The following is a 10,651-nucleotide window of genomic DNA, read 5'->3' on the forward strand; positions in this document are numbered from 1 at the left end:
GGCGGCCGCGCTCGGGCCCGGGGTTGGCGGCGGCGGCTGCGGGCGTGGGAAGGAGGAGGGGGGCGGGGGGCAGCGCCGCCTCCCGGTGCGCGGGGACCCAGGAGTGCGGGAGGGACCCAGGCGTCCGGGGGGACCCAGGAGTGCGGGCAATGTGGGGGGGGGGGGGAGGAAACGCGTTTCCCCCGCTCCGCTCCCCCCATTGGCCGCACTCCTGGGTCCCCCCGAACGCCTGGGTCCCTGGTGGGGGGAGGGGCGCAACGGGGGCTTTGGGGGGCGGGGGAACCAAAATCCCCCGCCCAACTGCCCCCCCGGGCCCCCGATTGCCCCCCCAGCTCCCAAACTGCCCCCCCGGGCCCCTGATTGCCCCCCCAGCTCCCAAACTGCCCCCCCGGGCCCCCGATTGCCCCCCCAGCTCCCAGGCTGCCCCCCAAGTGCTCCCTAAGGGGTCTCACGTGCCCCCCCCGCCCCCCGCCTGCCCCCCAGCGCCCCTCCCCCACCCCTCCAAACCCCTGCCCCCCCCCCCCCCCCCCCCAAAAAAAAAAAATTGTGCACAGTGAGTGGGGCCAAATGTTTTATTTTTCGGGGGGTCGGGGGCGCGTGCGAGGGCGGCACGAGGGGCGGGACGGCCCCGCGAGGCCACAGGAGCGACGCGTGACGTCACGGGAGGGCCCCAGCACGCCACGGGAAGGACACGTGACGTCACGGAGGGCTCTATGACGTCACAGGGGGGACGCGTGACGTCACGGGAGAGCTCCGTGATGTCACGGGAGAGCTCTGTGACGTCACAGAGGAACGCATGTCATGGGAGGGCTCTGTGACCTCACGAGGGGCTCTGTGATGTCACGAGGGGACACGATGTCATGGGGGGCTCCGTGACGTCACAGAGGGACACAGGACCTCGCGGGGGGCTCCGTGACGTCATGGGCGGCTCTGACGCCACCGGGGGCTCTGTGACATCATGGGGGGGCTCTGTGACGTCACAGAGGGACACAGGACCTCGCGGGGGGCTCTGTGACATCATGGGGGGGCTCTGTGACGTCACAGAGGGACACAGGACCTCGCGGGGGGCTCTGTGACACCACGGGGGGCTCTGTGACCTCGCGGGGGGCTCTGTGACGTCATGGGGGGCTCTGTGACATCACGGGGGGCTCTGACGCCACCGGGGGCTCTGTGATGCCACGGGGGGCTCTGTGACATCACGGGGGGCTCTGTGACCTCATGGGGGGCTCGGTGACGCCGCGGGGGGCTCTGTGACGCCGCGGGGGGCCGTCCCCCCGCCCCGCGTCCGTGCGTCCGCGCGTCACTTGTAGAGGATGTCGTAGTGGCCGGGGCGGTAGAGCAGGCAGACGCGGGGCTGGGAGCCCTCGGGGAACACGTGGGGGTTGGTGGTGCCGCCCTCGCCCCGGTCCATGTACTCCACCAGGATGGACACGCGCAGCGCGCGCGCCAGCGCGATGATGTGGATGTGGTCGCTCTCCTTGCACATGGGCTCCACCTCCTGCGGGAAGCGGCGCGTGGGGGCGCGTGGGGGCGCACGGGGGCGCGTGGGGGTGTGTGGGGTGCGTGGGGGCGCGTGGGGGCGTGTGGGGGCGTGTGGGGGCACACAGGGGCGCATGGGGGTGTGTGGGGTGCGTGGGGGCGCGTGGGGGCGTGTGGGGGCGTGTGGGGGCACACAGGGGCGCGTGGGGCGCATGGGGGTGCGTGGGGTGCGTGGGGGCACACAGGGGCGCATGGGGGTGTGTGGAGTGCATGGGGGCGCATGGGTGTGGGGTGCATGGGGGCGCGTGGGGGCACACAGGGGCGCATGGGGGTGTGTGGGGTGCGTGGGGGCGCATGGGGATGTGTGGGGTGCGTGGGGGCGCTTGGGTGTGTGTGGGGGTGCGTGGGGGTGTGTGGGGCGCGTGGGGGCACACAGGGGCGCATGGGGGTGTGTGGGGGTGCGTGGGGGTGTGTGGGGTGCGTGGGGGCGCTTGGGGGCATGTGGGGGCACACAGGGGTGCATGGGGGTGTGTGGGGTGCATGGGGGCACGTGGGGGCGTGTGGGGGCACACGGGGGCGCATGGGGGTGTGTGGGGGTGCGTGGGGGTGTGTGGGGTGCATGGGGGCGCGTGGGGGCGTGTGGGGGCACACAGGGGCGCATGGGGGTGTGTGGGGTGCATGGGGGCACGTGGGGGCGTGTGGGGGCACACAGGGGCGCATGGGGGTGTGTGGGGTGCGTGGGGGCGCGTGGGGGCGTGTGGGGGCACACAGGGGCGCATGGGGGTGTGTGGGGGCGCATGGGGGTGCGTGGGGGCGCGTGGGGGCACACAGGGGCGCATGGGGATGTGTGGGGTGCGTGGGGGCGCTTGGGGGTGTGTGGGGTGCGTGGGGGCGCGTGGGGGCACACAGGGGCGCGTGGGGCGCATGGGGGTGCGTGGGGTGCGTGGGGGCGCGTGGGGGCACACAGGGGCGCATGGGGATGTGTGGGGTGCGTGGGGGCGCTTGGGTGTGTGTGGGGGTGCGTGGGGGTGTGTGGGGTGCGTGGGGGCGCATGGGTGTGGGGTGCGTGGGGGCGCGTGGGGGCACACAGGGGCGCGTGCGGTGCATGGGGGTGTGTGGGGTGCGTGGGGGCGCATGGGGTGTGTGGGGGCGTGCGAGGGTGCACGGGGGCGCGTGGGGGCGCGAAACGGGCGCATGTGGAGCACGTGGGGGGATACGGGGGCACGTGGGGGCACACGGGGTGTGCAGAGGCACACGGGGGCGCATGGGGGGACACGGGGGCACGTGGGGGTGCGTGGGGGCGCACGGGGGTGTGTGGGGTGCGTGGGGGCGTGCGAGGGTGCACGGGGGCGCGTGGGGGTGCGAAACGGGCGCATGTGGAGCGCGTGGGGGGATACGGGGGCACGTGGGGGCACATGGGAGCACATGGGGGCGTGTGAGGGCGTGCGTGGGTGTGCAAGCCCCGTGCAAAGCGCCGCGGGGCGGGGGAGCCCGTGCAGCCCTGTGCGAGCCGTGCGAGCCCCATGTGCACCAAACGAGCCCGTGCGAGCCCCGTGTGCCCCGTGCGAGCCCCGTGCGAGCCGTATGAGCCCCGTGCGAGCCGTATGAGCCCCGTGCAAGCTGTATGAGCCCCATGTGTCCCGTGCGCACCCTGTGTGAGCCGTACGAGCTCCGTGTGACCCGTGTGAGCCGTACGAGCCCCGTGTGACCCGCGCGCGCCCCGTGTGAGCCGTACGAGCCCCGTGTGCCCCGTGCGAGCCCCGTGTGAGCCGTACAAGCCCCGTGAGGCCCGTGCGAGCCCCGTGTGCCCCGTGCACGCCCCGTGTGAGCCATACGAGCCCCGTGTGCCCCATGCGAGCCCCGTGCGAGCCGTATGAGCCCCGAGAGCCCCGTGCACGCCCCTTGTGAGCTGTACGAGCCCCGTGTGCCCCATGCGAGCCCCGTGCGAGCCGTACGAGCCCCATGAGCCCCGTGCGAGCCCCGTGTGACCCGTATGAGCCCCGAGAGCCCCGTGCACGCCCCTTGTGAGCTGTACGAGCCCCGTGTGCCCCATGCGAGCCCCGTGCGAGCCGTACGAGCCCCATGAGCCCCGTGCGAGCCCCGTGTGACCCGTATGAGCCCCGTGTGTCCCGTGCGCGCCCCGTGTGAGCCGTACGAGCCCCGTGTGAGCCGTACGAGCCCCGTGAGCCCGTGCACGCCCCGTGTGAGCCGTACGAGCCCCGTGAGCCCCGTGCGCGCCCCGCGTGCCCCGTACCTGCTGGCAGAACTCCTTGACGGAGCGCCCGCCCTCCAGGAAGTGCTGGAAGAAGCGCTGGTGCCGCTGCAGGCAGCCCGAGGTGAGCAGCCGCAGATACACCACCAGGTAATCCGACGTGCCCGGCTCGTTGAACGCGGCCAAGAGCTCGGGCAGCGGCACCCGCCGCTCCACCCGCTCGATCAGCTCCATCAGCTGCGCGGCGGGGCCAAGGTCAGGGCACCGGGGCCAAGGTCAGGCCACCGGGGCCAAGGTCAGGGCACCGGGGCCAAGGTCAGGGCCACCAGGACCAAGGTCAGGCCACCGGGGCCGTGGCCCACCGCCCACACCCCCCCGTGTCCCCACATCCCCCCACGTGCACCCGCCGCTCCACCGGCTGCACAACAGGGTCACAGGGGGCACAGGGTCAAGGTCAGGGTCACAGGGCCCGTGTCCCCATGTCCCCCTGCTCCAGCAGCTGCCAATGGGCTCATGGGGGCTCACGGGGGTCACAGCCAAGGTCACAGAGACCATGTCCCCCGTGTCCCCAGAGCCCACCCTGGCCTGTGCCCCCACATCCCATGTCCCCCAGCATCCCTGTGTCCCCCCCGTGTCCCCCGGTGTCCCCCCCGTGTCCCCACCGTGTTGTGAAAGTCCTCGATGGTAAACTCGGTGAAGCCCTGAGCCACCAGCTCCTCCTTGCTGCGCGCGGAGACCTCCTTGAACCTGCGGGGACCCAGGCGTCCGGGGGACCCAGGAGTTCGGGGGGTTCCCGGGATGGATTTTGGGGGCATTTGGGGGGGTTTTGGGGTCCCCACCTCTGCAGCTCCTGCGCGTCGTCCAGAAGAGCCTCCAGGTGCGCGAAACCGAACGCCCGATAGAAACAGTTCCCGTCCGGCCGCGTCTTGCGGATGTGCGAGTATTTCTGCAGCAGCGCCTGAAACTGGGCTTACTGGGAGCACTGGGAGGGGCTGGGACCCACTGGGAGCACTGGGAGGGGCTGGGGATGGACTGGGACCTTTGAGCTGCTCCCAGCGCCAGACTGGGGCCATACTGGTGCTCCCAGTGCCGTACTGGTGCCGCAGGACCCCTCCCACTGCTGTACTGGTCCTGCACGGGTGCCCCAGTGCCCTCCCAGTCCCGTCCTGGTCCATACTGGTTTATACTGGTCTGTACTGGTCACAGCTGGATCTTCTGCTGCTACACGTGGCCATCCTGCGCCCCTCCAGTCCCATACTGGTCCCATACTGGTCCCTCAGGGCCCCTCCCAGTCCCATACTGGTGCCCCAGGGTCTCTCCCAGTGCCCTCCCAGTCCCATACTGGTCTGTACTGGTCACAGCTGGACCTTCTGCTGGTACACGTGGCCATCTTGCACCCCTCCCAGTCCCTTACTGGTCCCGTATGGGTCGCGCTGTCCCCTCCCAGTCCCGTCCTGGTCCATACTGGTTTATACTGGTCTGTACTGGTCCGTACCTGGATCTTCTGCTGCTACACGTGGTCGTTCTGCGCCCCTCCCAGTCCCATACTGGTCCCATACTGGTCCCTCAGGGCCCCTCCCAGTCCCATACTGGTGCCCCAGGGTCTCTCCCAGTCCCATATTGGTCCATACTGGTCCGTACTGGTTTATACTGGTCCGTACCTGGATCTTCTGCCGGTACACGTGGTCGTCCTGCGCGTACTCCTGCAGCAGCACCCGCAGCTCCAGCCGCTCCGACACCAGCGGGTTCTGCACCGCGATCTGGGGGGACGCGCGTTTTGGGGACCCGCGGGGGCGGTTGGGGGTTTTTGGGGGGTTTGGGGGTTTTTTGGGGGGGTTTGGGGGGTTTTTTTGGGGGGTTTTGGGGGGTTTTGTCACCTCCTGCTGGATCCGGTCCTGCTGCGCCATGATGGCCTCGTCGTAGGCCAAGCAGTTCACGCCTGCGGGATTTGGGGTTCAGGGGGGGATTTGGGGTTCAGGGGGGGATCTGGGGGTTCGGGGGGAAATTTTGGGGGTTCAGGGGCAGATTTGGGGGTTCGGGGGGGAATTCGGGGGGTTCAGGGGGACTTGAGGGCCTGGGGGGGTTGGGGGTTTGGGGGAATTTGGGGTTTGGGGGGATTTGGGGTTCGGGGCACTTGGGGGGTTCAAGGGGGGGTTGGGGGTTCGGGGGAATTTGGGGCTTTGGGGGGAATTTGGGGGTTTTGGGGAATTTGGGGTTCTTGGGAGAATTTGGGTTTTGGGGAATTTGGGGTTTTGGGGAATTTGGGGGTTCAAGGGGGGGTTGGGGGCTCAGGGGGGGATTTTGGGGCAGAAATGGGGGGTTCCAGGGGGGGATTTTGGGGCTCAGGGGGAATAATTTGGGAGTTTGGGATTCGGGGGAAATTTGAGGGGTTCAGGGGCAGATTTGGGGGTTCAGGGGGGGATTTTTGGTGGAAAATCGGGGGGTTAGGGGCGGGATTTGCTGCTTCACAGGGAGATTTGGGGTCCCGGAGGCGGATTTTGGGGTCTGGGGGGTCATTTTGGGGGTCCCGAGGGGTCATTTTGGGGTCCTGGGGGGGATTTTGGGGCCCGGGGGGTGATTTTGGGGTCCCAGAGGCAGATTTTGGGGGTCCTGGGGGGGATTTTGGGGTCCCAGAGGTGGATTTTGGGGCCCGGGGGGTGATTTTGGGGGTCCCGGAGGCGGATTTTGGGGTCCCCAGGCGTCATTTTGGGGGTCCCGGGCGGGGATTTTGGGGTCCGGGCCCCCCCCGCTCCGTTCCCGTCGCCCCGGGCGGGGTTGGGGCCCCCCCAAAGCGGCTCCGTGCGGCCCGTGGAGGCCGCGGCGCGCGGGCCCCGCTCGGGGGGGCCCCGGGGGGCGCGGGGGGGTCCGCGGGGGGTCCCCGGGGGGGCCCCGGCGCCGGTTCCCGGCCGGTACCGTCGCTGTCGCCGCCGAGCGGTTCCGGTTTCTGCTGAGGCTCCTCGGCCGCCATCGCCGCCTCGCCCCGCCCCGCGCTGCGCTTCCGGGTCACCGGCCGCCCGCCCGCAGCGCTTCCGGGGGCAACCGCCGCCCCGCCGGAAGCGCGCCCGGGGCCTTGGCAACAGGCCCCGCCCTCCCGGCCCGGCAGCGGGGAAGCCACGCCCCTAGCGACAGGCTCCGCCCACAGAGCGCCCGGCCCCGCCCCCGCCTCAGGCCCCGCCCCCGCCTCAGGCCCCGCCCCCCCCCGCGCCCGCCCCCGCCTCAGGCCCCACCCCCCGCGCCCAGCCCCGCCCCCGCCTCAGGCCCCGCCCCCCCGCGCCCGGCCCCGCCTCAGGCCCCGCCCCCGCCTCAGGCCCCGCCCCCCGCGCCCGGCCCCGCCCCCCGCGCCCGGCTGCTGTTCTTGCGCTGCTTGTTTTATTTTTCCCCCAATTCGGGTTTTTTTCCGAATTTGCGGCTTTTTTCACGGGCCGGGGATCCCCCGCCCCGTGTCACCACCCCCCCCCGTGTCACCACCCCCCCAGTGTCATTTTTGGGGGGGCCCACAAGGTTATTTTGGGGGGCGCGCGGGGACATTTGGGGGCACGAGCACATTGGGGGGGACATTTGGGGGGGGTCACAGGGACGCTTGGGGGGGACAAGGACATTTCGGGGCCACCAGCACAAAGCGGGGTTCGGATTTCTCCATCGCGATGTTTTATTGACGGGGGGGCCCCGTGTCCCCCCCATTTCTGGGGGGCCGGGGGTGTGGGGGGAGGGGCTGCCCCCCCCTACAGCAGTTACAGATGTTTCACCTAATTCACCTTAAAAAAAATAACAAGGGGGGGGGAACAAGCTGGGGGGGGGGGTGGAGCCCCCCCGGGGGGTTTTGGGGTGCGACCCCCCCCCAAAAGTAGCCCCAAGGCTTTGGGGGGGGAAGGACAGACGGACGCCACTGTGAGATGGGGGGGGAGGTTTGGGGGGGCTGGGGGGGGCACGTGCTGAGCACCCCAAAGCTGCCCCCCCCCGCGGGGGGTTTATTGCGGCTGCTTCTTGGCCAGAGCCGGGAGCTTCGCCTGGACCCTATGGGGAGAACACAGAGACTGGGGGGGCAGGGGCAGCTGGGGGGGTCCGAGAGCTTGGGGGGGGGTGCTAAAGGTTTGGGGGGATCCGAAAGATTTGGGGGGGTCTTCAGTTTTGGGGGGGTCGCGCTTACTTGGCCACGAGGTCGTCGATTTGCTGCCGGGCGATCCCCACGGAGCGATCGATCCGCGCCTGTTTCGGGGGGGATTTCAGGGGCGCCCCCCCGGTTTTTTGGGGGTGCCCCCATTTTTTGGGGGGCGCGCCCCTCTTTTTTAAGGCCCCCCCTCCATTGACAGGGGGGTCCCCCTCGTTTTTGGGCTCACCTGGTACTTCTCGTAGAGCGGGGGGAGGGTGAAGGCCAAGACCTCGGCTGCGGGGGGGGAGAGTTTGGGGGGTCAAACCCCCCTCAGCGTTAATTTTTGGGGTGCCCCCCCCCCATTTTGCAACCGGGGGGGTTGTTTCACGGTTTTGTGGGGGGGGCCGCACCCCATTTCTCACCGAGGATGAGGAGGGTGATGCCGTTGAAAACGGCTCCCACGTAGGTCAGCAGCCACATGGTCACGGCCAACTGGGGGGGGGGGAAGAGTTTTGGGGGGCCCGGGGGGGGAGGGGGAAGCGGGGGGGGGGCAGGGGAGGCGGGGGGGGGCACGGAGGGTCCGACCTTCAGCGAATCCACCAGGTCCTGCACCAGGAAGAGCCGGCGGAGCAGCCGCAGCGCCCGGTCCAGCTGCCGCGCGGCCGCCACGGCCCCGGCCCGGAACCGCTCGGGGGTCAAGGTCAAGTCCAGGTCCAGGTACGCGCTGGGGCCGGGGCACGGGCACGTGAGGGGGGCGCTCCCCGACACCCGCCCCCTGCACCCCTAAATCCTTCCTGCAACCCCCAGAACCCCGTTCCACAGGGGGAAAAAAAACGGGGGGAAAATAAAAGGGAAAAAAAATGGGGGAAAACCCCCCGTTTCCCCAAACCCCCGTTTTTCCCCCATTTTCCCCAAACCCCCATTTTCCCCCAACCCCCGTTTTTCCCCCATTTTCCCCCAACCCCCGTTTTTCCCCCATTTTCCCCCAAACCCCCATTTCCCCAAACCCCCATTTCCCCCAAACCCCCATTTTTCCCCAAACCATCATTTTCCCCCGTTTTCCCCCAAACCCCCATTTTTCCCAAACCCCCGTTTTTCCCCCAAACCCCCATTTTCCCCCATTTTCCCCCAAACCCCCATTTTCTCCCAACCCCCGTTTTTCCCCCATTTTCCCCCAAATCCCCGTTTTTCCCCAAACCCCCATTTTCCCCAACCCCCGTTTTTCCCCCATTTTCCCCCAAACCCCCATTTCCCCCAAACCCCCATTTTTCCCCAAACCCTCATTTTTCCCCGTTTTCCCCCAAAGCCCCATTTTTCCCCCAAACCCCCATTTCCTCCAAACCCCCGTTTTTCCCCCATTTCCCCAAACCCCCATTTTTCCCAAACCCGTTTTTCCCCCAAACCCCCATTTTCCCCCAAACCCCTGTTTTTCCCCCATTTTCCCCAACCCCCCGTTTTCCCCCCATTTCCCCCAACCCCCGTTTTTCCCCCATTTCCCCCAAACCCCATTTTTCCCAAACCCCCATTTTTCCCCAAACCCCCGTTTTTCCCCCATTTCCCCCAAACCCCCATTTTCCCCAAATCCCCGTTTTTCCCTCATTTCCCCTAAACCCCCATTTTCCCCCAAACCCCCGTTTTCCCCCCATTTCCCCCAACCCCCCGTTTTCCCCAAACCCCCATTTTCCCCAAACCCCCGTTTTTCCCCCATTTCCCCCAACCCCCCGTTTTTCCCCCAAACCCCCATTTTCCCCAAATCCCCGTTTTTCCCCCATTTTCCCCAAACCCCCATTTTCTCCCAACCCCCGTTTTTCCCCCATTTTCCCCCAAATCCCCGTTTTTCCCCAAACCCCCATTTTCCCCCAACCCCCGTTTTTCCCCCATTTCCCCCAAACCCCCATTTTCCCCCAAACCCCCATTTTTCCCCAAACCCCCATTTTCCCCAAACCATCATTTTTCCCCCGTTTTCCCCCAAAGCCCCATTTTTCCCCCCAAACCCCCATTTTCCCCAAACCCCCGTTTTTCCCCCATTTCCCCAAAACCCCCATTTTTCCCCAAACCCCCGTTTTTCCCCCATTTCCCAAAACCCCCATTTTCCTTTCCCCTAAACCCCCATTTCCCCAAACCCCCATTTTCCCCAAACCCCCATTTTTCCCCAAACCATCATTTTTCCCCGTTTTCCCCCAAACCCCATTTTCCCAAACCCCGTTTTTCCCCCAAACCCCATTTTCCCCCATTTTCCCCCCAAACCCCCATTTTTCCCCCATTTCCCCCAAACCCCCATTTTTCCCCCAAACCCCCATTTTTCCCCAAACCCCCGTTTTTCCCCCATTTTTCCCCAAACCCCCATTTTCCCCAAACCCCCGTTTTTCCCCCAAACCCCTGTTTTTCCCCAACCCCCATTTTCCCCCAAACCCCATTTTTCCCCCATTTCCCCCAAACCCCCATTTTCCCCCAAACCCCCATTTTTCCCTAAACCCCCGTTTTTCCCCAAACCCCATTTTCCCCCATTTTCCCCCAAACCCCCATTTTTCCCCCATTTCCCCCAAACCCCCATTTTTCCCAAACCCCTGTTTTTCCCCCAAACCCCCATTTTTCCCCAAACCCCCATTTTTCCCAAACCCCCATTTTTCCCCAAACCCCCATTTTTCCCCCATTTTCCTCCAACCCCCCGTTTTTCCCCCGTTTTCCCCCAACCCCCATTTTCCCCCAAACCCCCATTTTCCCCAAACCCCCATTTTCCCCCCATTTCCCCCAACCCCCCGTTTTCCCCCCGTTTCGCTCACCGGAAGGGGTGCCGCTGCTCGCCCTTGCGCAGCGCCTGCAGCAGCGCGTGGCCGACGCGCAGCCCGATGGTGACGGCGAGCAGCGCC

The 10,651-nt window shown here is 67.3% G+C and overlaps 2 protein-coding genes across 2 annotated transcripts; both read right to left on the reverse strand.

Annotated features, from left to right (window-relative positions):
- Positions 1–564: 564 nt before the first annotated feature.
- Positions 565–6,750, reverse strand: OTUB1 (OTU deubiquitinase, ubiquitin aldehyde binding 1). Its single transcript, XM_065657956.1, has 7 exons — positions 6,605–6,750; positions 5,569–5,630; positions 5,353–5,451; positions 4,531–4,649; positions 4,354–4,438; positions 3,734–3,928; positions 565–1,498 (listed from the first exon to the last, which is right to left on the reverse strand). The coding sequence occupies exons 1-7, from the start codon at positions 6,657–6,659 to the stop codon at positions 1,301–1,303; spliced, it is 813 nt and encodes a 270-aa protein (XP_065514028.1). The 5' UTR covers positions 6,660–6,750; the 3' UTR covers positions 565–1,300.
- An 811-nt stretch (positions 6,751–7,561) lies between these two features.
- Positions 7,562–10,647, reverse strand: LOC136002691 (reticulon-3-like; the record flags this gene model as incomplete). The annotated part of the gene is made up of 6 exons (XM_065657953.1): positions 7,562–7,705; positions 7,839–7,897; positions 8,029–8,075; positions 8,204–8,273; positions 8,367–8,505; positions 10,565–10,647. Coding segments are annotated over 6 exons (444 nt in total), but the record flags the coding sequence as incomplete, so codon positions are not given.
- Positions 10,648–10,651: the final 4 nt, after the last annotated feature.

This window comes from Caloenas nicobarica, unplaced genomic scaffold, assembly GCF_036013445.1.
Source record: "Caloenas nicobarica isolate bCalNic1 unplaced genomic scaffold, bCalNic1.hap1 Scaffold_1519, whole genome shotgun sequence".
Classification (NCBI taxonomy): Eukaryota; Metazoa; Chordata; class Aves; order Columbiformes; family Columbidae; genus Caloenas; species Caloenas nicobarica.

Bases quoted from the DNA above. Each gene is read 5' to 3' on its own strand.
- OTUB1 (XM_065657956.1), bottom strand. From the start codon at position 6,659: ATGGCGGCCGAGGAGCCTCAGCAGAAACCGGAACCGCTCGGCGGCGAC. The intron at 5,452-5,568 runs GTGACAAAACCC...GCGTCCCCCCAG, and splicing joins AGGACCGGATCCAGCAGGAG to ATCGCGGTGCAGAACCCGCT. The intron at 3,929-4,353 runs GTGGGGACACGG...CCCGCCGCGCAG, and splicing joins TCGAGGACTTTCACAACACG to CTGATGGAGCTGATCGAGCG.